At 40.3% G+C, this 24,960-nt stretch overlaps 1 protein-coding gene and 1 long non-coding RNA gene across 5 annotated transcripts in view; one reads left to right on the top strand and one right to left on the bottom strand.

The window, feature by feature from the left end:
* SLC1A3 (solute carrier family 1 member 3) overlaps positions 1–15,012 on the bottom strand; it is a 90,063-nt gene extending 75,051 nt beyond the window's left edge. The window contains exons 1-2 of one of the 4 annotated variants that reach the window (XM_061616459.1): positions 14,002–15,012; positions 12,153–12,438 (exon numbers count right to left, since the gene is read on the bottom strand). In XM_061616459.1, the coding sequence (XP_061472443.1) occupies positions 12,153–12,333 (181 nt within the window). In that variant the 5' untranslated portion in view covers positions 12,334–12,438; positions 14,002–15,012. The other 3 variants (XM_061616449.1, XM_061616468.1, XM_061616474.1) reach the window with 3 other exon arrangements.
* LOC133380036 (uncharacterized) lies at positions 13,760–24,188 on the top strand. The gene is made up of 3 exons (XR_009761346.1): positions 13,760–14,148; positions 19,534–19,647; positions 22,243–24,188. It is a non-coding gene; the product is annotated as an uncharacterized LOC133380036 (long non-coding RNA).
* The last annotated feature ends 772 nt before the right edge of the window (positions 24,189–24,960 follow it).

The raw sequence follows: 24,960 nt of genomic DNA, 5'->3' as shown, positions 1-24,960 counted from the left end.
AAGAGAAAAATCAGCTCATTTGAAATGTGGTGCTGGAGAAGAGCTTTGCGGATACCATGGACTGCGAAAAAGACAAATAATTGGGTGTTAGAACAAATGAAACCAGAACTATCACTAGAAGGTAAAATGATGAAACTGAGGTTATCATACTTTGGACACATCATGAGAAGACATGATTCACTAGAAAAGACAATAATGCTGGGGAAAACAGAAGGGAGTAGAAAAAGCGGAAGGCCAAACAAGAGATGGATTGGTTCCATAGAGGAAGCCACAGACCTGAATTGACAAGATCTGAACAGGGTGGTTCATGACAGATGCTCTTGGAGGTCGCTGATTCATAGGGTCGCCATAAATCGTAATCAACTTGAAGGCACATAACAACAACAACAACAATTAATTGCTGACTGGGCTAAAGGATAATCTCATGCAGCAGCCAAAAGCTGCCTATGGAAACCTAAGGGATAGGAGAAGATGTCTGTTCTGACTCTATGTTTGTTCCAGCAAGCAGTAATCAGAGCAGAGCTTGGAAAAATTACTTTTTTGAACTACAACTCCCATCAGCCCCAGCCAGCATGGCCACTGGACTGGGCTGATGGGAGTTGTAGTTCAAAAAAGTAACTTTTCCAAGCTCTGAATCAGAGGTATATCATTTGTCTCTGAATAAAAAGGGGAGGTATTGCTCTGGATACTAGATACTGTAAATGTTCTTATTCAAAGACTGTTCCCCATCAAAATCCATTCTTGAACAATCTTTTCTACCGAGAAATGCAACATCCTCTTGGTATTAATTCCACATGATACTCTATGTGAAGAAACACTTCCTTTGGTTTGTCCTGAAGACAGCCACCAACCTGGTTCTCACATAATACTGAACCATGGTTTATTAAACCATGGGTTGGCATTATATGTGAACCCTGCCCAGCAACTTAACAATGGTTTGTTTAATGACAACAAACCACAATATGAAGCCATGGTTTGTTATTGGCTTAAAAGCCTTGGTTTGTTTTGAATCCAGTGCCCTTCCTTAACCATAGCTTGTTTGACCAACCCAGTTCAGAAACTCACCAAACTACAAAGGCACAAGGCAAGAGAGCTGGCAAACAAAACAAACTTTTGAGAAAGCCGTGTTTGTTTGATTGTCTGTGGGACAACTCATGGTTAATCTGTGGTTTGTTAAACTGACTACAGCTTTAATAAACCATGGCCCAGCATTACACATGAACATTCTACTATTTTGCAAGAAACAACAGATGATTATTCCTTCCCCAGAACAGCCATCTCAAGGCAACTTACAATCAATATCCATTATAAAACAAAAATTAAAAAATATGAATAGGCAAGGAAAGAAAAATCTAACTATACCATGCTAGGAACAACATAAAACAAAAATATCTAAAACATCACTGGCACAAAAATCAGGAACAAATCTCAATCAGAAATAATAGTGAGTCCATCAAATGCCTGGGAGCAGAGCAAGGTCTTTACCTGGCACTGAAAAGATGTTGGTGCTAGATGTGCCTAACTGGGGACAGCATTCCAAAAGCAGGGGCTCTTCCTTGTTGCCACCCTCCAAAACTCCAAATATACTCATTTGAAAACTTTCATAATTCTATGAACTTCAGTGATGTGAACCTCTTGGTCCACCCCACCAACTAAGGAGCCTCCCAAGTATTTCTTCAAAAGTAAGATGCTCCAAGCCCTTGATGCAAGAGTAGAGAACCTGTGTTGCTCCAAACATTGCTGGACTACAACTCAGTCACATTTATTGATCTGGGGACCTTGCAATGCATGGCACGGGACTTTGATGATGATGAGGTTCAGGCTTCTTTCTTAAGGGGAGAACCATCAGTACCTCACTTAGGGTCCTCCTGGCCAGAAGATACACCTTGGCCACTGTCCTCTGACTCAGAGAATGTCCCCCCTGCAGGACATCCATCCAGGTGTGTATTTGTGATGGGGTACTCTGGGATACTGTCCTATTACTTTTTTTGGCAAGCAGTCACCTCCTGGGGTCCTTCTGTCTTTACATGTAAAGTCTCTGTCCAGGCGAAAGGGTGAATGTCTGGGTGGATGGGCAGGAGACTGGGATGGTCCCAGACTTATCACCTGGGGTCCAAAAACTAATTTGTGGCTCTGCAGGGGAGGAAGGCAAAACACAACCACATGCCATCTCATGAGGTGCCCTGAGAACTCCCCTTTTACATTCATTGGGTGGATAGCCACTAGCCATTTAGATCATGCCAGGGAGATGGGCAGGGATTGTAGCCTCGTGATGTCATGTGGCTTGGCATCCATGGCAGTGCCATGGGTGGGTAGGTCAATGGAAAAAGAGAAGTCCCACTTCTTTTTCCTATTTCCTTGAAGGGCCTAGCAGCATGATGCGCCAACTGTTGCCACGGCTGCTTCTGCCATCACTGCTGCAGCTTGGCAGTACAGAGTGGCAATGCATGTAGCAGCAGCAGCAGCAGCAGCAGCCTGGCTGCTGTGCCTGCCTTGCATGAGTGCAACCAGACTCCTTGGTACTTGTCCTGGCCAGTTCCGCCCTCATCATCTACTTCGTCATTTGGACCATCCCGTGAACAGTGCCAGGGCCCTTTATTTATCAAGTATTCTATCCCCCAAGCACTGATGAGATTCAGGGGCCAGACCTAGCAAATATGGCCAGATCATCTGCCTCGGCTTTCTCCTACCCCTCCATATATATTTTTTCTCTCTGGTGGGGTTATTTTCCACCCACGCCTCTCTTTGCCTGGGGAATGGGGTTGCGAAATCTTGTTGTCACCTGTAATTTAAAGGAAAACAAATAGCATAACAACTACTCCTGCAAATGTTTGGAGAACTGGATGGGAAGGAACCCCTGGAAACTGCTCTGGCTGTAAGCTGGTGGGGTGGGGTGGTTTGTTTTGGCTAAATTGTGGGTGGGTGGAATCTTCAGGTCTAACACAACAACTGAAAACAGCCAAGAATAATATTCTGTGTTCAATTTACCTGGAGATGGAGCCAATCAGGGTTTTTCAATAATAATGCTTAATTAACCATTTAAATATGAACTGTTTCATTTTCTGAAATGTTTTATAATTATAGTTCTCTTTCCCCTATGTCTGTATATGTTATGGAAATTATTCCTCCTCCACAAATGTGTTTTCAATAGGTTTTTTTCAAATTGTTTTGGTTATGTTTGCTGCCCTGGGCAAGCTGATGTTGATGATGATGGTGATATCATCATCATCATCATCTTCTCCTGGAAGGGTTTGGGGATCTCCCCCTCTGCATTTCTACTTCTTATGCTGCAGCTAAGAGTCTATGTATGCACTGACTTTGGGGGAACTGAGGGAGGCTTACTTCCAATTAAGTGTACATAGGATGGCTGCATCGCTTATTGTCTTGCACTACATTTATATTCTACTTCTCCTCCAAGGAATTCAAGGCAGCATACATGGTTCTCTCTCCCTTCCATTTTATCCTTAACAAAGTCCTGCGGGGTAGGTTAGGCTGAGAGATAGTGACAGACCCAAGGTCATTCAGTGAGCTTCATGGTACAGGGGTTTGAACCCAAACTTCCCTGGTCCTAGTCTAAGGCTGCAACCCTACCCCTCTAGGATTTACTTCTGAGTAGATAGGATTAGGATTGCAGAGTAATACTCTAACCACTACGCTACATTCCCAGTGATCCTGTGCATGTTTGAACGCTGCAGGACTTACTTTCTAGTAAACATAAATAGGCTCAAGCTACACTAGTTACCATAGATTTTCACTTTAGACAACAGAGTTCTTCTTCATTGTGGGGGGCTACCTCTGAATTTCAATGGTCAGGTAAATCTACCCTGTGAGAGTTGGTCTGAATGCTACTGATGAGAAAGCTGATATTTAAAATCCAACACACTCTGCTCCATTTAGGCTGTATGCAGAGGAGGGAGGGTATGTATTGTTTTATTTATTTATTATTTGATTAATATCCCGCCCTTCCTCCCAGTAGGAGCCCAGGGTACAAACCAAAGCACTAAAACACTTTAAGAATAATACAAACAGACTTCAAAATATATTAAAACAAAACATGTTTAAAAACATTTTTTAAAAGGTTAAAAAACATTTTAAAAAAAGGTTAAAAAACATTTTAAAAAAAGGTTAAAAAACATCTATTTTTTTTAAAAAAGGTTTAAAAACATATTAAAGGGATAAGACGGTCTTTCAGGTATCCTGGTCTCAAGCTGTATAGGGCTTTGTACATCAAAACTAAAACCTGGAATTTAGCCCAGTAGCTAATAGGTAGCCAGTGCAATTCTTTCAGCAGTGGGGTAACATGTTGGTAATATCCTGCCCCAGTGAGCAGTCTCACCGCCACATTTTGCACCAGCTGCAGCTTCCGGACCAACCTGAAGGGTAGCCCCACATACAGCGCATTACAGTAATCCAGCCTGGAGGTTACCAGTGCATGGACAACAGTGGCCAGGCTATCCCAGTCCAGAAACAGCCACAGCTGTCTTGCCAGCTGAAGCTTGTAAAAGGCACTCCTAAGCACTGAGGTCACCTGGGCTAGTTATTTGATTTATATCCCATCCCTCCCAGTTAGGAACCCAGGGACTAGTGATGGCTTACAGAGACAATGTATTAATTATGTTTCGTTACTTATAGCTTATTCGAGATGGTAGTTGGTTGCGGATGATCAATGCTCTGAATCAAAGCATTGGTCACATCTAATCCACACGCTGACCCTTTGCTTTCTCTGCTAGTGTGAGTAGGCTAGCAGAATCAGTACAGGCAGCAACTATTGTCCCATCAGTACAGGACTGGAATCTCTTAAAACACCTCCAGTAGAAAGTACCTCTTTTTTTGTTTAGGTACTTCAAGTTCTATGCTGCCATCGCTGCTTGGTGCAGGGTTTGGAAGTGGTCACAGAAACAGCGGAATGTAAAGGCTAAGTCTCAGAAGAAAGAATTACTCAGGTTTTGTCTTAAAGCAATTCTCTCAATTCACTGATGGAATCCCTTCCACATGTTCCCCATAATCCTTATTTTGAGACACCTCAGTGCGTGTGTGTGAATATATACACACATATACATTACATACACATACATATACACATACATACATATTTATTTATTTATTTTAGAATCAGGGGTTTGTAAAGGGTCATTATACCCAAACCAACCCTCATAATTTGTTTCTCTCAAACAAGCCATGACTAGGAAGCCAAAATTCTTGGTGTCAGATCATGGTTTGTTTGGGTTCAGACAGCATAGTAAGTCGAGGCTTGTGATTTGTTGCTTCCACTAGGGGAGAAGTGGAGTGGGAGTGAGTCAGCACAATTCACTAGCAAGCTGCTTGTTCACAGTAAGCTATGGTTTATGGCTTACTGTGTCATCCAAATGCAGTGTCCTTCCATCTGCGAACGGAAGTCAATAAGATGGACTACAGCTATGACAAGAACAGTATTGGAATGGTTTTCAGCTCTTAATTTAACTTAGGGGCAGTGGTGCATGGATGAAGCACCACCACTTATTTCACAGTGGGGGTGGGCAATGATGTTAACTCAGAGGTGCTGTTTGCCAGTTCTATGCATGCCAAATAAGTAAGTCTTTCTCAGAGAGAGAACCCACCAAATTAGCTAAGCAGAGAAAGAAGTAGATTGCATTAGCATGCATGGTTAAAGGTTAAAGTGCCACTTTTTATTTTGAAAAACTCCACAGTCTCTTTATTATTATAGCCAACCAAAACGTCACAAAACAGAGGGCAAGCTTCTGAGTCGACCAGAACCCTTTATGAAGGCGGACAGTAAGCACAATGGGAATGGGTGTGTGAAAAAAGCTCATTTCCTGATGAAGCCATAATGTCTCCGCTGGTCAAAATATTTGCTTTTGTTGTATGGTCTTAGAGGGGCCATGGTGGTGGCAGGGGCACACTGATGGGGGTTGTTGTCAGTAGAGTGCCCTGCCCTTCAGAATTTACCACTATACCACACAGCTAACGGGTTTTTACTACACTCTCCTAAGAATTTTCAAATAACCTTTCAGAACCTACCACATCTGAGTAGGCTACAATTTTCTTCAAATGATGCTGAGCATCAGCGAGTAACCACAGATCATTTACACAAATGACAAACTTTTGTGAGGAATTTAGTGCAGGAAACAACCCTGTGCCTACTTACTATAGAGCAGTAGTCTTCAATGTTTTCAGACCTGGGACCCACCTGTAACCCAAACAGGCACCAGGAGACCCACTTCTTAATGTTTTGTGCTATATATTTGTACAGCGGTAGTGCTGCTATTGCAGCTCATTTTAGATCCACTGTGACCCATGAGTTGAAGATCAGTGCGACAGAGTAAATCCAACTGAAGCCAGTGGGACTTACTTCTGAGTAAGAATGCCCATTATTGCACTGCACAGCTATTATTTTTGCTTATAAATCCCTTTGATGTTTTTAAATGAAATAGCAGTATAGATACGTTTATAAATAAACAAACAAAATAATAAATAAATGCCCTTACTCAAGCTCAGCTATCTACATAAAAAGAGGGCTCCTCTGTGAGCACAAGAGCACTCTCCCCTCTTGTGGGTTCCAGCAACTGGTTTTCAGAAGCATACTGCCACTAACCATAGTCTTGTCTTGGCGATCACTCGTGACCGAGTAAGATTGTCTTCCAAAATATAGTCTTTAACAATGGATCCGTCTGAATCTGTATCCACCGCCGATGTACCAGACCATGACTAGGGGCGTCTGGATTTCACAATCCTGCGCCCATCACCATTTGCCAATCACCATGAGACTTTTGTTATGGAAGACGCCTGTGCGTGAATTTGTTTTATGTGGGGAGATCAGCGCACCATGATCAACACACAATCTTGACAGAAAAAGGCTTTGATCCAGTGGCATGGGTACCATGATGATTGGAAGTCCTTTATCTGCTGCAGCCTTCATCCGCCTTCACAGCCATTGCAACATACACATTGTTATCCTCCGCCTGTTCTGCCATTGAGGACTTTCTTGGATCGTTCTTGGTCTGGTTCCTCTCCCTTGACCTTACTGCCATGGGTGACCCTGCTGGGAGTACATGACTCCCGACGGCATCGCTCACAGGGTTCATTGGAACACGCAAGCCCGCTCACCACTACAAGGTGACGATCCAGCGAGACAGAGTGTAACCATCATGGCTAGTAGCCACTGACAGCCTTTTTTATTATTATTATTATCTAAAATTTATTCGATGCCTATCTGGCAGGACAACCTGTCACTCTAGGCGACATACAAAGGAATAAAAATACAAAAACAACATCAAAATATAAATCAACAGGTACATAATAAAAATACTGTTCACATAAGACCCCAAAAATCAGACCACCCCCTTAGCCACCTAACTGTGGCATGTTCATTCATCTGACTGTACAAAAAGCCATGTCTTCAACTGCCTCCGAAAACCCAAAAGTGAAGGGGCTAAGCGAGTATCAACTGGTAAGGTGTTCCATAGTGTGGGAGCTACAATGGAGAAGGCTTTAGATCTAGTACCACTTAATCTGGCCGCCCTGATAGATGGAACCACAAAAAGTCTAGCGGCAGAGGACCTCGTACGCCCATCTGCTCCAAGAAGAGAGAGTTTGTTCTTCAAATAGATTGGACCAGCATCAAAAAAGGACTTATAAGTTAAAGCTAGTATTTTAAACTTCATCCATATATGTCTAATCCTCTTTTAAAGTTATCCAAGTTGGCGGCCATTACTGGCTCCTGTTGTTGTTGTTGTTGTTGTTGTTATGTGCCTTCAAGATGATTACAACTTATGGCGACCCTATGAATCAGTGACCTGCAGTAGAATCTGTCATGAACCACCCTGTTCACATCTTCTAAGTTCAGGTCTGTGGCTTCCTTTATGAAATCAATCCATATCCACTTTTTTCACTGTCCAACTTTTACATCCATACATAGAGATCAGGAATACCATGGTCTGAATGATCCTGACTTTAATGTTCAGTGGAACATCTTTGCATTTGAGGACCTTTTCTAGTTCTCTCATAGCTGCCCTTCCCAATCCTAGCCTTCTTCTGATTTTTTGACTATTGTCTCCATTTTGGTTAATGACTGTGCCAAGATATTGATAAACCCACCCTTCCTCCCAGTAGGAGGTGAGGCGGCGAACACAAAAAAATTCCATAGTTTAACTATGTGCTGCATGAAGAAGCACCTTCTTTTGTTTGTCTTGAATCAAACATTGCAGTTAGATATGTTGGTCTATTTACAACAACATCCTAGGTGCAGTGCAGTCAAAGATGCAAACTAAATTAGTTTGTGAAGAACTTCCTGAATCAACAACTTAAGCCTGTTGTATATTACTGTTGGGACTCATGTAGAGGAACTCCCTTTCTGTGGATGTCTGTCCAGTTTCTATGATGCTTTAAGACACTTGCTTCATCTTTCTTATTCACACAGGGAGTGTGACTTAGCTACAGTTGACCATTCTCATGAAGATGCTTTGCTATTTATTCTGTATATACTTTCAGGTCTCAAAATGTACACTGCTCTAGCATTTAAGATGTTGAGAGGTACAGAAATTCCTACAAATATATAAATTCCCTGCATCAACAACATTCTTTTCCTCCTCTTATTTTTCTTTAAGAGGAAGATTTCTGTGAAACTCAAAAGCTAGCTCACCATATTATCAGGCACTGCTACGGTTTAGATTTTTTCTAAAGTTCAGCTGCTCAAACTCAGTCTTCAAGTGAACCATTTGCAAATGTGACAGTGAGATTGTATGCGAAGACCTGCATTCTATCAACATTAATCATTTTCAGAAAAACCAAGAAAGGTAGGCAATACATTCATTTCCAGATATGATCCCTTGTAATAGACACTGGACAGATTGCACTTTGAAATTTTTAGTGTTGCTGTTCAAGCTTTTAATTCCGCCAAATATGACTGACAAGATAGAAGCAGCTCATATAAAATCATCCTAAATGGTCATTCAAACATATACAATGCCACTTTCTGTTTTATGTCAACAAATGGAATCACCCACCAAAAATAACAATTGGTTCTCATGATCACCTTGCTACTCAGTTCAGGAAACACTTCCCATCCGCACTCATACCATATTCCAAGCAGTGTAATGTGTGAGCAACATACTCATGCAAGTTCATCCCTTCCCTTTCTTGAGCAGGAAAACCTCCAAGTTGATATAAGAGAATCCATAATCTCATGTGAGTTTGTGGTTCCTATCATACATTGCTCCTGGAAGTAGATTGCTTGCAAGAATCATTTTTTGGGGGACAATGAGTAGCAGTTTCATCTAAGCTACTATTGGGGGAAATGGACATGAAAGCACTTTATTTCAGTTAATCCACCTGTCCGTTTGGTTCCTTTTTCTAATTTGAATTAAGGTAGTGAGTTTTGCCCATTGAAGTTATATTCCCTAATTTGTGTAGACATTCCAATACATGTTGACATAGTTTTCCAGTGCCTGATCCAGACACTTATTGTGATCAGCTTGGACAACAAAATATTAATTCTTTGACTGAACAATTTGTCAAGTAACCTAGTAAGATTATTTGAGGTGGTGATGGTCAAATAATATCCATACATTATGTCCAGAGACCAGTCTAAGAATATATGACGCTGTCAGACTGGTAATGTTAATATTATGCAGATCTAAGCCTAGTCAATGCATGGATGAAAGATTTCCTGAAACCCATGTAAGCCAGTCTTTTCCCTCAGAAAGCAACGCAATTCTTAAAGTTGCACACCAATATTTATTTTAATGAAAGCTGTCTGTGTCCATGCATAAAAAGTTAGGATTCTGATGATTAAAAAGGAAAGGGACTGCCTTCAAGTCGATTCCGATTTATGGGCGACCCTATGAATAGGGTTTTCATGGTAAGCAGTATTCAGAGGGGGTTTACCATTACCTTCCTCTGAGGCTGAGAGGCAGTGACTGGCCCAAGGTCACCCAGTGAGCTTCATGGCTGTGTGGGGATTCAAACCCTGGTCTCCCAGGTCTTAGTCCAACACCTTAAACACTACACCACACTCATTTCCAATATCTGAACAGTGTGATCTTGTAGGTCTTATTTACTGCATAATCCTACACATGTCTATTCAAGCCCCACTGAATTCAGAGGCATGTCCTCCCAAATAAATAGGTATAGAGATACAGTCTCACTATTTCTGCAGTGCCACATTCTGCCTCAAAGACACCAATTTATTTCTGGGAATCAATTCTTTTTCTTAAGATGAATAACAACACAATCTAGCTGGAGGTTCTCTTTTGCAAGCCCAAGTGAAATGACTGGGACCTGTAAACATCATCAGGCTGCTGGGCATGTCCCATTCATTTCAACAGTGCTTATGCAGGAGTAATTTACACCCAACAGCACCGTAGAAATGTAATAATAAAAAGTTTGGTAGGCTTTGGACACAAGTCACACTTAGCATACGTTTTTGGAAAATGGTCCTGGAATCCATGCATCTTTCTCACTGAACAGGCACTCCCATTACATTTCCTGTGAAATTCCTACAGGACTTTAACTGCGATGTGCAATTCCTGTAGAGGTTTAGGAAGCAACCCAACAGCAGAGACCCTTTCACTGTAATCAGCAGGCTTTCTGTCTTGTTTTTAATAGCAGCCAAGTACCAGATACTTTCCAAAATAAAGAATGTGACTATTCAGAGTACAATGGCTTTTGTTTGTAGAAAGCAGAATCCCAGAAATCAAATATTTTCTTACAAGCCACACTTTGGTAAAGTCTTTTCTTCTGATAAAAATATCTTCTCACCAAAAGAATCCAACAGCATCGGCCCCAAGAGCTACTTTAGATGTGCCGAAGCATTGGACGCGCCTGGATGTTCTTTGTTTGAATGGCAGATGACAATACTATATCTTTTTAAAGTTTAAAGAAGGGATCTGCCGTGAGGCAAGTGAGGTTTGAGAAGCACAAGCCCAAAGTCTCTTTACCATGCAGCATTAGTAGTTTCACAGTTGTTTGGATCCAGGCCACTATCAATTCTTATCTATAGCACTTTTAAATATATATATAGTGGCCTGGATATATATATGGGTGGATTATAAACACAGCAAGGACAATTCCCAAGCCAACTTTTTTTCATCCAACTGGAGATATTCAAAATATAAAACTTTGCAAACATTGCTCTAATCAGCTTTGTAAACAATACCTAATCAGGTTACCTTCTGTAACCCCATGTGCAGGTAGATCTCCCATTAGCTACTGAATTGCAAGAGTAACTCAAGTAGTAAAAAACAACAACACCCCAACACCACCTGACCTTCGATATATAGCTGTAAATCTTTAACTGCAAGGAAAAAATAGCTTAATACTGAGGTTGTACATTCTAATTTATACTGCTTGGCTTTGTTCAAAATCAGGAGACACTGGAAACCTTGGTCTGTCTAACAGCTACCAACTGATATTCAAACAAGAACACCAGCAAAGGAAGATCAGCCTGGCCCAAACTGGATATAAGAAATGCTTATAGCTCAGCATTTCATTCTGGCCTTGAAGGACTGATCTTCCCTCTTCTACCTTTTCCTTTGCTCTTCTTCCCTTAGGCTATAAGCCAATACACACTTACTTGGGAGTAAGTCCCACTGAACCCAATAGAGCTTACTTCTAATTACGCATGTATTGGATTGCAGTCTTTTAGTTTGTAAGCCTGATGGGTGGCCTCTCACTCTTTCTCTCTCTTTTTATTGATGTGAGCTGATTCGGAAGACAATTATTATCTAAAAAGTAGGATAAAAATATAGTAAATAAATAAATTTAAGGGAAACACATCCCTGGGAAATTGAGAAGGAACTGCACTGAAGCTGTGGCTAGTTTTCTTTAATTGTAAAGAAGGATTAAAGGCTCCTAAACAGAGGCTTCACATTAAGGGATGTTTTAAAAAAAGGAAACAGGAAAATAATTCAACAAATTTCGTTTTGATTAACTCTTTTTTCACATTACTGATTTAAACCATGGGGATACGTAACTACAAGTGGAACTCCAAACCCAATATCAATAGCAAAACCTCTTCCAATTCTTGAACTACATAGAGCAGTCAGACAGAAAACATTCCAAGCCAGCAACATCCTCTAAATGAGGGGGGGGGTCAACAACAATGGGTCTGTCCAAGTGATGTTTTCAAGATTTGTTGTCTTGATCAAATTACTCACCAACAATAACGGCAATGATGGTGAACATCACAAAAAAATTCCGCAGCAAGTAACTTTTGACATCTTCCTTTGTGATGCTCTGTACCTTCTTTTTCGCCATGATCGTACGTTTCCGGACTCCTTGCTGGAAACGCTCCATCCTGTTGCCCACTCTTGCGTCTTCGCCGTTACTTTTAGTCATCTATATTTCAGAAAAAAACTCTTCTTTATAGATTTACTGATGTTAAAATCTCCGGGGGGAGGGGGGAATGAAAGCTCTTTCTCCTTGATCCGTGACAATAGAAACCTGAAGAGAGAGAGAGAGAAACAGGAGATTTCAATCATTGGTTTCAAGACCAGGATCTGTTGCAGCTACAACTACGTTTTAACAACTGGATTGTTGGGGCGGGGGGAATCTTCCAGGAAGTTAATGCAACATAACTTCTGTTTTTTAAAAAGAAAAGAAAAAAATAATTTAGTTATCAACATGCATTGTGATGATGCTAGCTTAGTTCAAATTATTCTCAAAATTATGCAATAGAAGCCCAACTTCTATGTAACCAATACGCAAAAATTTTATATTACAATACAAGAAAAAAAGAGTTATTTTATATGAAGAGCATGGACATAATCTAGCTATTTTACAGTGCAATCACATGCATGATTATTCAGAATCATGTACATGATTATTCAGATGTTTGATGTAGCCCAAATAAGCATGTATACGATTATGTCCTCAAAGGTTCATTGATTCTAGTTTTGATATTTAAACACATGTTTAGCACCCACGCTAAAATCAACAGGACTTAAATTTGCCTGGATTGCTAGAACATTTTAATGCTACTTATAAAAATCTATTTGTTTCAAATCATATTTCTGACACATTTTTTAAAAAATCATATTACACAATGTGTTGTGCACTTTAGGTAAACTCCACAGCATCTGTGCCAATTTTTTTGGTTCTTTGCTGTCAGTAAATTATTAGTATGCATTATGTTGTACATGGCTCCAAACAAGAACATCTGATGCATTCCGCTACTTTAGAAGGATGCTCTGAGCCTCTGAGATGCTTTCCAATCCACAGCTACTGCTTTCTTCCTTTGAGGTGTGCTGTAGTCAGCATATCAACTCAAACAGGACAAATTAAATTTAAACTCCTGTAAGATGGCCACTGCTTGCTTACTACACACAAGCTTATATTTTGCTATACTGCAACTCACATATCAAGCACCTGATTCTAAAGATGTGAGCTTTCTCAAAAGCCTTGCCTTAAATCAGTTTCACCTTCCCTGTTTGATCATAATATTTAATACAGCTGTTCAGGTCTCCCACCCTGAAAGTTTTGAAGCTGACTCACAAAAAGAAAGGAGAGCTAGGCGCAGATGATGTTAATTTCCTATTATATTCACCGCTTACCATTTCTAGGCTTGACTCTGAGCTAATGAAAATTACAGAAGTTTGAATAAAGTTGTGCCCAAGCTGAAACACCTTCCCCTCTTCCTGTGCTTTGAAATATACATTTCTAAATGATTTAGAATACATAAAAGGTTTACATTACCAGCTGGTTACAGAAAGATGTAGTTTCAGTAAAAAGGTATGCTTCCGAACTATTTGTAAGTTGTATTTAAAAAAAAAAATCGAGGTGCAATCCTGTACCCATTTTCCTGGAAGCAAGAGCCACAGAACTCAATGGAACTTACCTCTCTTGAGTAGACACGCACAGCTCATCGCGCTGTTATAAGAAACAAATTCGATTTTCTCCCGCACTCGAAATCAGGGGCATTAAAATGATTTATCTCTCCCCGCCGCCGCGCCCCCGGTCTGTCCTTATTCATTTGTAATTAATATCAAGGGTGGCGGGAATACTTACGTGCACATCAAAGGGCGACAACATCCAATGAGGCAGAAAACGACCGCGGAGCGAAAAGAAGAGGAAGGCACGAGCAAATGTAAATCGAGCGCACTCTCACCTTTTTCACACTCTGGAATTCTCCCAGCCAAGGGGGCGAGCAGCAAGGTAAGATTCTCAAAAGATCCAATAGAGATTGGTGGCGTGGGGCGCGCGGAAATGGCAATGAAACAGGGGAAGAGAAGGTGGGCAAAGGGCATGGATGGACTGCCGACTGCAACTTACAACCGCAGGAACTTAAGAAAAGGGGCGGGGCTTACCCAGCCAACTCTAGAGGGGCGGCGTGGGGCGGGGCGGGGAAGCACAACCGAAAAATGTGTGTATGTGTGTGTGCGGTGGCGAGGACCGCTGAAAGCCGAGCTTCAGGAACTGTGATAAGTCTTGGCGCTCTGAAAGCCGGGCTGCTTGCCTTCGTGTCCTCCCCTTTAGACCGCTTTCACGCTTTGTCGGTTCAGCTTTATTATAAATGCAAAATCTGGACCCAGAAAAGAATTGCAAACACGCACGCGCTTTCCTCGGTCGCCTTTTGATCGGCTTTCCAAGCGAGAATTCGGTGCCTCCAGACATAATTATACAGCATTAAGTATCTCCCTTTAGGGAATATTTGAAAACAAAAAATGGTACGCGAGTATGCTCTCTCTTTTTAAGGCTTTCCTGTACAAGGCTGTGCGATCTGTTTGTGTTTCTGTGTGAGAGAGTTAAATCAGTCCTCTATGAAAGCTGTTTTGGAGTTCAAACAGTCTGTCTTCAGTTTCTCAAGGAAGAGAGCAAACATAACCACAGAGAGCGCTTCCTTTTTGCCTCCCTGTCCCCCATGCCTTGTAGTTACATTACGTTCAAGACAGGACTTGCTCTGTAAATTTCCTCTTAAAAGCCTTCAGATGTAAATTCAGTTCCAGCTGAAACTTCAGCAATTTACAAGTCATGAAATACGGGAAAGCTTTAATTTATGCACAGCTTCTGTGCTGAGACCTTACACAAAGTTTGAGAGGAATGCTGATTACTCCTTCATGACACTCATATAAGATCTTTTTGTTTTTAAAAAACTCTCTGAACCATGGATCAAAAATGCAATGTCTATGGAACAACAAACTCATTCTTTGAGGGCATATCCTCACCGTACCTTTAAAGCCCTCTTATAGCACCTTAACAGTCATGGGTTGCCTGCAAAGAATCCTGGAAACTTGATAACAAGTTCCCAGGATTCCTTGGAGGAAGCCATCATTTAAGGGGGAAGGGGTTCCAGCATTTGCAGAAGTGCAAAAATAAACTGGGGGGTATGACCCAATTATAACTGTGAACATTAGAGCCTTGCTGCTTGATCAGGCCAAAGGCCTATCTAGTCTCATAGCACGAGCACTCTGGTCTCACAGTGGCCAACTAGATGCCTCAGAGAAGCCCACAAACAGAACCTGAGCACAACACTCTCCTCGCTTGTCAATCTCTGCAACTGATATTCAAAGGCATACTGCATCTATGCAGGCATAGCATAGCCATCATGGCTAATAGCCTTTGATAGCTTTATCCTCAATGAATTTGTCTTCTTGTTGTTATGTGTCTTCAAGTCGATCACGACTTATGGCGACCCTATGAATCAGCGACCTCCAACTGCATCTGTCGTGAACCACCCTGTTCAGATCTTGTAAGTTCAGGTCTGTGGCTTCCTTTATGGAATCAGTCCATCTCTTGTTTGGCCTTCCTCTTTTTCTACTCCCTTCTGTTTTCCCCAACATTATTATCTTTTCTAGTGAATCGTGTCTTCTCATTATGTGTCCAAAGTATGATAACCTCAGTTTCATCATTTTAGCTTCTAGTGACAGTTCTGGTTTAATTTGTTCTGACACCCAGTTATTTGTCTTTTTTGCAGTCCATGGTATGGGCAAAGCTCTACTCCAACACCACATTTCAAATGAGTTGATTTTTCTCTTATCCACTTTTTTCACTGTCTAACTTTCACATCCATACATAGAGATTGGGAATACCATGGTCTGAATGATCCTGACTTTAGCGTTCAGTTATATGTCTTTGCATTTGAGGACCTTTTCTGGTTCTCTCACAGCTGCCCTCTCCTGTCCTAGCCTTCTTCTGATTTCTTGACTATTGTCTCCACTTTGGTTAATGACTGTGCCGAGGTATTGATCCCTGACAAGTTCAATATCCTAATTGTCATCTTTAAAATTACATAAATCTTCTTTTGTCATTACTTTAGTCTTTTTGACGTTCAGCTGTAGTCCTGCTTTTGCAATTTCCTCTTTAACTTTCATCAGCATTCATTCAAATCATTACTGGTTTCTGCTAGTAGTATGGTATCGTCTGCATATCTTAAATTATTGATATTTCTCCCTCCAATTTTCACACCTCCTTCATCTTGGTTCAATCCTGCTTTTTGTTATGATATGTTCTGCGTATAGATTAAACAAATAGGGTGATAAAATACACCCCTGTCTTACACTCTTTCCGATTGGGAACCAATCGGTTTCTCCATATTCTGTCCTTACAGTAGCCTCTTGTGCAGAGTATAGGTTGCGCATCAGGACAATCAGATGCGGTGGCACCCCCATTTCTTTTAAAGCATTCCATAGTTTTTCATGATCTACACAATCCAAGGCTTTGCTGTATTCTGTAAAGCACAGGGTGATTTCCTTCTGAAATTCCTTGGTCCGTTCCATTATCCAACATATGTTTGTGACATGAAATGTGGTGCCTCTTCCCTTTCTGAATCCAGCTTGGATGTCTGGCATTTCTCGCTCCATATGCGGTAAGAGCCTTTGTTGTAGAATTTTGAGCATAACTTTACTTGCATGGGAAGTTAAGGCAATAGTTCAATAATTAACTGCATTCCCTGGGATCTCCTTTCTTTTGAATTGGGATGTATATTGAACTCTTCCAGTTTGTGGGCCATTGTTTAGTTTTCCATATTTCTTGACAAATTGTTTGTCAAAATTTGGACAGATTCAGTCTCAGTAGCTTGCAGCAACTCTATTGGTATGCCATCTGTTCCTGGTGATTTGTTTGGTAAATTTGTCTAAGCCTCTATTAAAGCCATCCAAGTTGGAGGCCATCACTGCCACCTATGGGAGTGAATTTCATAATTTAACTATGTACTGCATGAAGAAGTACTTTCTTTTTCATGAATCTTCAAACATTCAGCTTCCTTGGATGCCCTGAGTTCTAATATCATGGGGGGGGGGAAATCACTTCATAACATGCATAATTTCAGACACTTCTATAATGTCACCTCTTACTCACCTTTTCTCTGAGCCAAAACCTCCCAAAAGTTGTAACCTTTCCTCATAGGGGAGTTGCTCCATCTCCTGATCATTTGTATGCCCTTTTCTGAAGCTTTTCCAGAATGATCAGTGCATGCTAAGCAGCCATAGAATACTGACAGCATAATCCTATGCATGTTGGCTAGGAATGGAAAGATCTGTCAGTTTCGGTTCCCACAGTTTCTCATTTTTCCAATGTTAAATTCAGTTCTCTACATTTCTACAGCAATCTGCAATTTAAAAAAAATCCTTATGAAAATTCTCCACCATTTTAGTGCAAATTTCTCCAAATAAGCACATTTTTGTAGGCAGTTTTGACAAAGGTACACATTTTTGCAAGCCATTTCTCATAATTTCATGCGTTTTTGCATGTTATTTTCACTCATGTCATTTTTATGCACACTTTCCTATAATATATGCATTTTTGTAAATGTTGTTTAGTTGGTGAAGTGCACCCCAAAATTATAATAAATGTGAATTTTGAAGGATGGCTGTGTTTCAGTTCTCATATTGTTTTGGAAATTGCAAATTTGATACATTCTACTGGAAATGATAATTGAATCAAAATTCTCACCCATCCCTAATGTTGCCTCAGTTCAATAAAGCTCACTTCCAGGTAAGGGCATAGGATTGCAACCTGAGTGTGTGCTACGAGCAAAACCAGAACAAACAACCCCCCCCCGATAAACTAGGGTAGGTGCAGGACCGGCCCTAACATTAGGCAGAGTGAGGCAGCCAATACAGCAACAAGATGCTGGAAGACAGAACTGTGTGTGCCATGCAGACTGCCATGCAACCCCAAGACGACACAACAGCCTATTGTCCTGTTTGTAGTACTGAAGTAAGATTCAACTGCTAGTCCAGTTGGCTTCTGTATGTAGAATGTTGTCCTTTACTTCAGGCAGCAAAATGTCTTGAATGGGCCATGGGTGGGAAAGGAATGGAACATCCTGGGAAAGAGTGGAGTATCCATTCATAGAAAGATTTCCTGTGGATTAACGAAAGAAATGTATAAACTGAGCACGCACAAAAATCCATGACTAGTGAAAAGTGTTGGTTTTTTTTAAGTAGAAACCAATGGAGAGTTGCAGCCATGCATAATTATCAGTGTTTCTTCATTTCTCAATAGGAGATCCATTCTGCACAAAATAGGAAGTGGCCTGTTAGTGTCATGGCACCTACTTTTTGGAATTCCCTCCCCTTAAATGTTAGGTGCTGTCTTTTCAGCACCTACTTTTCAGCACCTCTTCCAACAAGCCTTTTAAGTAGAGACTTTTATCCCAGTCTGTATCTGTATTGGAATTTTTTAAAAGGTTTTTTAAAGATTTTTTTTCCTATTGCTTGTTTGCTCCCTTGGAGTCCTTTTGGAAGGAGGAGTGGGATAGAAATAAAACAAATAAAGTAAAATAAATCTTAATCAGGAGGAAATTCACATCTTTACTCCATGAATTCCCTCTGCTTTCTTTTAGGGAGATTAGGGAGTTCTCTATTTCTTCCATTGATTAATTGCCTAAGAGGAAAGGGAATATAGCTCTGTAGCAGAGAGCATGCTTTGCACCCAGAAGGTCAAGGTTCAATCTCAATCATTTTAGGTTTGGGAAAGACCTTTACACAAAACCACAGAAATACGTTACCAGTCAGTATTGTAGAATCCTGAGTCAGATGGACTGATGGGTTGACTCAGTACTAGGGACGGAAAGTCAGTTTCTGTTCTCTCAGTTTCTTATTTTACAATCTTAAATTCAGTTCTCTACATTTCTGTAGGAATTTGTGGGTTTTTTTTTAAAAAATCCTCATGATTTTTTGTGCAAATTTCTCCTAATAAATAAGTTTTGGTAGGCAGTTTTGATACATTTTTGCAAGCCATTTCTCATCATATAATGCATGTTTGCATGCTATTTTCACTCATATATTCATTTTTATGCACACTCTTCCCTAACATATGCATTTTTATAAACATTGGTTGGTTAGCGAACTGCATCGCAAAATCTGAATAAGTGCAAATTTCAAAGGATGCCTGTGTTTTGGTTCTCATATTGTCTTGGAAAGTGCAAATTTGATAGATTTGGCTTGAAATGCAAACTGAATCAAAATTCTCACCCATCCCGATTCAGCACAAGGCAGCTACTTGACTTCATAGAAGCTGCAACACACGTGGTGGTGGCAGAGGCTGCTTCACCCTTTCCCTTTCTGCCATTTGTCAGGTCAAAATTTCTCTCCCCAGGTTCTTTTTCCTCCTCACCAGAGAAAGAATATGGGAATCCAGCGTTGTTCCCATCAGAGGTGGAGAAGCAGCTGGAGGCGATTGAGTTAAAGAAGAACAATTAAACAGCCTTGGGTAAAGTTATCTTTCCAGAACTGCTCTTCCTCCACTCAGCCTTTCAAGGCTGCTTTAAGTCAACCCCCTCTGTCTCCTCCGACCCCCCAAAACACAAAGGAAAGTAATAGACAGCTCAGTGTAATGTCTAATTTGCCCTTATATTTAAAGAAGTTCACATGTATCTGTTACATAGATGACTAATACACTTTTAGGGGGACAAAAACAAAGACACAACCACTTGATAAGATGGATTGATTTTATTGAATATTGCAAAACAAAGAAAACAAGGGTTATTGTCAAAGGCAGGTAATAGATTCATAATCTTTTATTTATTTATTATTTGATTTATATCCCACCCTTCCTCCCAGTAGGAGCCCAGGGTGGCGGTTTTAATAGTGACTGAAAAATAGGCTGATTGTTATATCTGGATATTACACAGAAATATGAAAAATGGAAATGGCCTGCCTTCAAGTCGATCCCGACTTATGGTGACCCTACAAACAGGGTTTTCATGGTAAGCAGTATTCAGAGGAGGTTAACCATTGCCTTCCTCTGAGGCTGAGAGGCAGAAATACACCTTTTTGTTATTTGGGGAGAGACTGTAGCTCAGTAGCAGAACATCTGCTTTGTATGCGGAAGGGCCCAGGCTCGAGAAACGCCTGTCTGAAACCTCTGAGAGCCCCTGCCAGTCAGTGTAGACAATACTAAGCTGGATGGACCAATGTTCTCCCTCAGTATAAAGTAGCTTTCTCTTTTTCAGTGTTTCTATTAGTTATAAATGTGAAACCAATTAGGATTATATATATAGAAACACCTTCATATTTTCATTCTGTGCCATTTGTTGAGTTTTTTGAGTTTTTGTTAAATCACATTTGTTGTTGTTGTTGTTAATCATCATCATCATCATATCCTGCCCTTCCTCCCAGTTGGAACCCAGGGTGGCAATACATTAAAAATTGTATTTTGATTGGAAACATATAACATATGATATGAACAATGGTAACAATAATAACAATAATATAGTATATAGGCCCATGTCCTTATCTTGAAAACTATTTAAACTCCTATAGCAGTAACATTACGGCTGCAATTCTAAACACATTTACTGGGGAAGTAAGTCTCACTGCACATATACTTATTTCTCCATAAGCACATATAGGATTGCACTATTAGGCTGCAATCCTATGCAAACATAACTGGGAATAAGCCTCAATGAACACAGTGGGACTTATTTCTGACTAAATATGTATAAAACTCATTGTATCTAATAAGATCAGAATGGTCTCTGTAGAATATAGTCCATTGAATTTTGGCATGCATGAGATGGTATTTGATGCTAATCCTACTCAGAGAGGATCTATTGAAGTTAATAGACACTACTAACTTAGGGTCATTAATTTCAGTGGGTCTATGCTGAGTAGGACTTAGCTGAATATAATTTCATTTTTACCCAGAAGAAATGTGGGAGCGCATGTACAAGTTCCGCATGTTTTATATTTATTCATTAAATGTTGTCTTGTATATCATGCAGTGAAATTAAAGGAAAAAGCAATTTGTGATGATCAGCTCATTTTCCAGGGCTTGCATAGTGCTGTGCCTTTGCTTGCACAGGTTCCACCTACCTGTCCAACTTGGTCTGAAGGGGGCGGGGGAGATAAAGACCTGGCCTACCAGCCAGATCCAATTCTCCACTTCAGACCTACATAATGGAAATGTTTAGCAGCCATTTCTTTGCATTTCTTGTGGTATAAGACTATGGTACTGTCACTTTGAGAAAGCATTGACTGCTACTGAGGTCAAATGGCAGACAGAGCACTGCCAGGGCAGACTCACTTGGCTGGGTACACACAATAGAGTTAAAGCACACACCCCACCCAAAGAATCCTGAGAACTATAGTTCTATAGTACTGAAGATTTGAGAGGCCTGCATCATCAAGGATTCTTACTATTCATTTCATCAGTATATATTAAAAGAATGTGCAACATACACATCTGTACAATATAGGGTGTAGGTCAGATTTATTATTTACAAGATCTAAAAATGCCAAAGCACCTCAGGAACATCCAGCTACCAAAAATTCAAAGTATCCACTGAAGAAGACCTTTACAGGTTGAAATGCGTTTGGGAAAGATCTAGTACAAGGTTTGAATGCAAGGAATGTTATTAAGAATATAGTTCACCCCTCACTGAGCTACAATAACTAGCAGCTTTAACAAACTACAGTTCTAGGATACTTTGGGGGTAAGCATTATGCTTCAAATGTGCTTGAAATGTATGGGGGAGTTGTATTCAACTCTTTCTGGGCTAATGAACACTTGGGTACTCATCTTGGAATGTATCACAACTATACTGTCTTAATGTATATTAAAGAAAATGTGTTGGTCCCCAAACTTGCATTCCATGCTTGGAAGGCTTTTGAGACAGATGAGAGATCCCACTGGCAGAATCGTGGGGAAAAGATTTTAGCTGCTTCCCCCTCTCCCTGCAGTGCCAGCTTCCGCACTGCTCTGGAGGACCCCCAATGCTCTGAAGCAGATTTTCTGAGGTGTGAGGGGCTGTATGGGAAAGGGGGAAATCAGTAAAAAGTTTCCTTCCTCTTTTCTCTCTGGCAGCATCCCCTGAGAAGAATTCCACTCAGAGAATGCATCCACCAGCCGGTGTGAAGACTGAGTCCAAGCCAATGAATCCAAGAAAGAGCTTCAGTTTGAAACTATGTCTGATTTGGTGCTGACTTAGCCAAAACGTGGCTGGGAATTCCCCTTTCTTTTCATTAAAGGAAAATGATTACTTTTTACTGGCAAATACAGAAGGGGAAGATTTTTCAGTATCTGTATGGAATAAACTGCCAGAGTGAATTTATTATAATTTATTTCTGGAAAATGTCTCTGAGAGGGCATTTTCCTTCTCATTTTTCCAATTTGTACCTCTAATAGACCTTCCCCTCCCCCCACAAAAATTTATGTTCAACTATTGTTTGAAGAACATTAGTATTTTATAATTTCTCAGGCCATTATGAAATACAAATCATGTGGGTGTATTCATAATAAATTGTTATCAGAAGAGAATGATAGGGAGATGGCAGGTGACTCTTACCATAACTGAACACAATAAGTGATTCAAAAATGTGCTTGGGGGCACATGATACAGTCCTCCATGAGACTGACCCATCTCAGAATGCAAGTCTGAGCCCTGAGGTGGTAGTTTCCAAACAAGTAAATTTTATGTGTATTCATATGCAGCCACTCCTGGTGAACTTATGGATATCTAACAAGATTTTGATAGATATTATCCATATGCGCACTGGTAGTTAATTTTCCACAGCTTTATTCATAAAATAATCACAATGGTTGTGGAAATTCTTGATTTCTTTGACATCTTTGATTTGTAGCATTTATTTACATTATAGGGGAGAGGGATTTAGTCACTGGCTGCATGCACACCATTCATGACTTCCCCCAAAGAATCCTAGGAATTGTAGTTTGTTAAGGACGCTGGGACTTGCAGCTCTCTGAGGGGTAAACTACAGTTCCCAGGGTTCTTTAGGGGAAGTCATTACTTTAAATGCATGATGTGTACACAGCCACCAACTTTATACAGGAAGGTAATTTCAGCCACATGCCTCCACTGCTGAATTATCTCTCTGTGCACTTGAATGAAATAAAGGCAGCATGAATTATCTAACAGTCTAAAGAGGAGATCAAGAACACTTTCCAGTTCAGAGATTCAGCCAAAGCAAAAAGAGAGAGAAATTTGTAACGTGTGATTTCGCAGTTAATCTTTCCTCTGCATAAAACTAAAACATCTGCACTGTTATGTCCATTGTGTTTAATTTTTTGGTCATCCTCTGCTAACTTACCAATGAACCTAAAATGACCTCTGAGGTTGAAATGGTGAAAATTAATGACTTGGAATCACTCGGCAACAGAAGTGCTATATTGAGAAAATCTGTATCTTCCATGGCTCATGAGCAACAACTGTTATTTAGTGTGCAAAAAAAAAAAAGTCCAATAAGGCCAGTGATTGGGAAAGGACATTGAAATATTCAGTTCTATTACCATGTCAATAGAATAGTTTTGGGAGAACATAATGGTCTCCTTGAGATTGATCAAACAGTTGCTAGCTTCATTGACAATCATACCTCCACTATTATTTCTGGATTATTGTGTGCAAAGAATATATATTTTTACATAAAAAGTGCACTGGATATTTAACACAACAGGAGCAGCAAGAGGATTGGTCTTGGCCAAAATAATGAACAGTAGCAGTAAAGCATCTGTGGGCGACTTCTTACCATCTTTATTGGACTGGAATCCCAATATGGCACAAAAAAATATGCTATTATGATTATTATTATTTGCATTTATATATCACCTTTTCTCCAAGGAGCTCAAGATGCCATACATGGTTCTCCCCCTCCTCATTTAATCCCCACAACAACCCTATGAAATAGGCTAGGCTGAGAAGCAGTGATTGGCCCAACATCACCCAGTGAGTTTCTGGCCAGGTGGGGATTTGAACCCTGGTCTCCTAGTTCCTAGTCAAAAAATTCTAACTACCACACCACACTGGGTTTTGGACTGAATGACTTGCTTATAGTACAGCACTTATAATTCTTTTGGCATTTGGTATATAGAAATATTTGTATTACTGCCTATTATATGTGATCCACTTGTGGTTTCACCTAAAGAAGATGGCCAGCTTGAATTATTAGATATTTATCTATTAAATGTTGTGTATCATTGAATGATAAATGTGTTTTTAAAATAGATTTTTATAAATTTTCTGTATTGCCTTTTCTGCTAAAAAACACACACAAAGTAGTGTACAGAGGTTGAATCACAGAAGTGTATTACCAAGCCAACTGGTAGGATTGTGTAGTCAACCTGAAATCCAGTTGACATCCCACAACTGATTGACTGGAGTTCTATTGCAGCCCCTTTCAAGTTGAGGTGACTTTCATACCAACAGTCTTGATCTTTTGAGTCAATATTTTATTAAACAATCACAAGCCATAGTGCATGCATAGTCAATGCAGAGGTGTTTAAACTGCATCCCACCATTATAAACCCTGCATGTTCTAGCAAAATGTTTATAGGATCCAGATGATATGTTCAAATGATCTCAAATTTGGTGTGAAATAGATGTTGAGTGTGCCATGAGGTGGCCAAATTTCAGACAGATCTGTTGAGAACTGTAATTGGTGTGCATGGCTAGAGGGGGGGAAATCAGATGATTCATCAATTCCAGTTGGTTTTTTAGCAGAAGATGTAGTGTGGATGTAAAGGACACAAGTAGTTGGAAATGTCTGGTTAAGAATGTTCATTTTGTGC

Source organism: Rhineura floridana, chromosome 1, assembly GCF_030035675.1.
Source record: "Rhineura floridana isolate rRhiFlo1 chromosome 1, rRhiFlo1.hap2, whole genome shotgun sequence".
In the NCBI taxonomy this organism is placed as follows: domain Eukaryota; kingdom Metazoa; phylum Chordata; class Lepidosauria; order Squamata; family Rhineuridae; genus Rhineura; species Rhineura floridana.
This window is presented reverse-complemented; position numbering and strand designations above follow the sequence as displayed.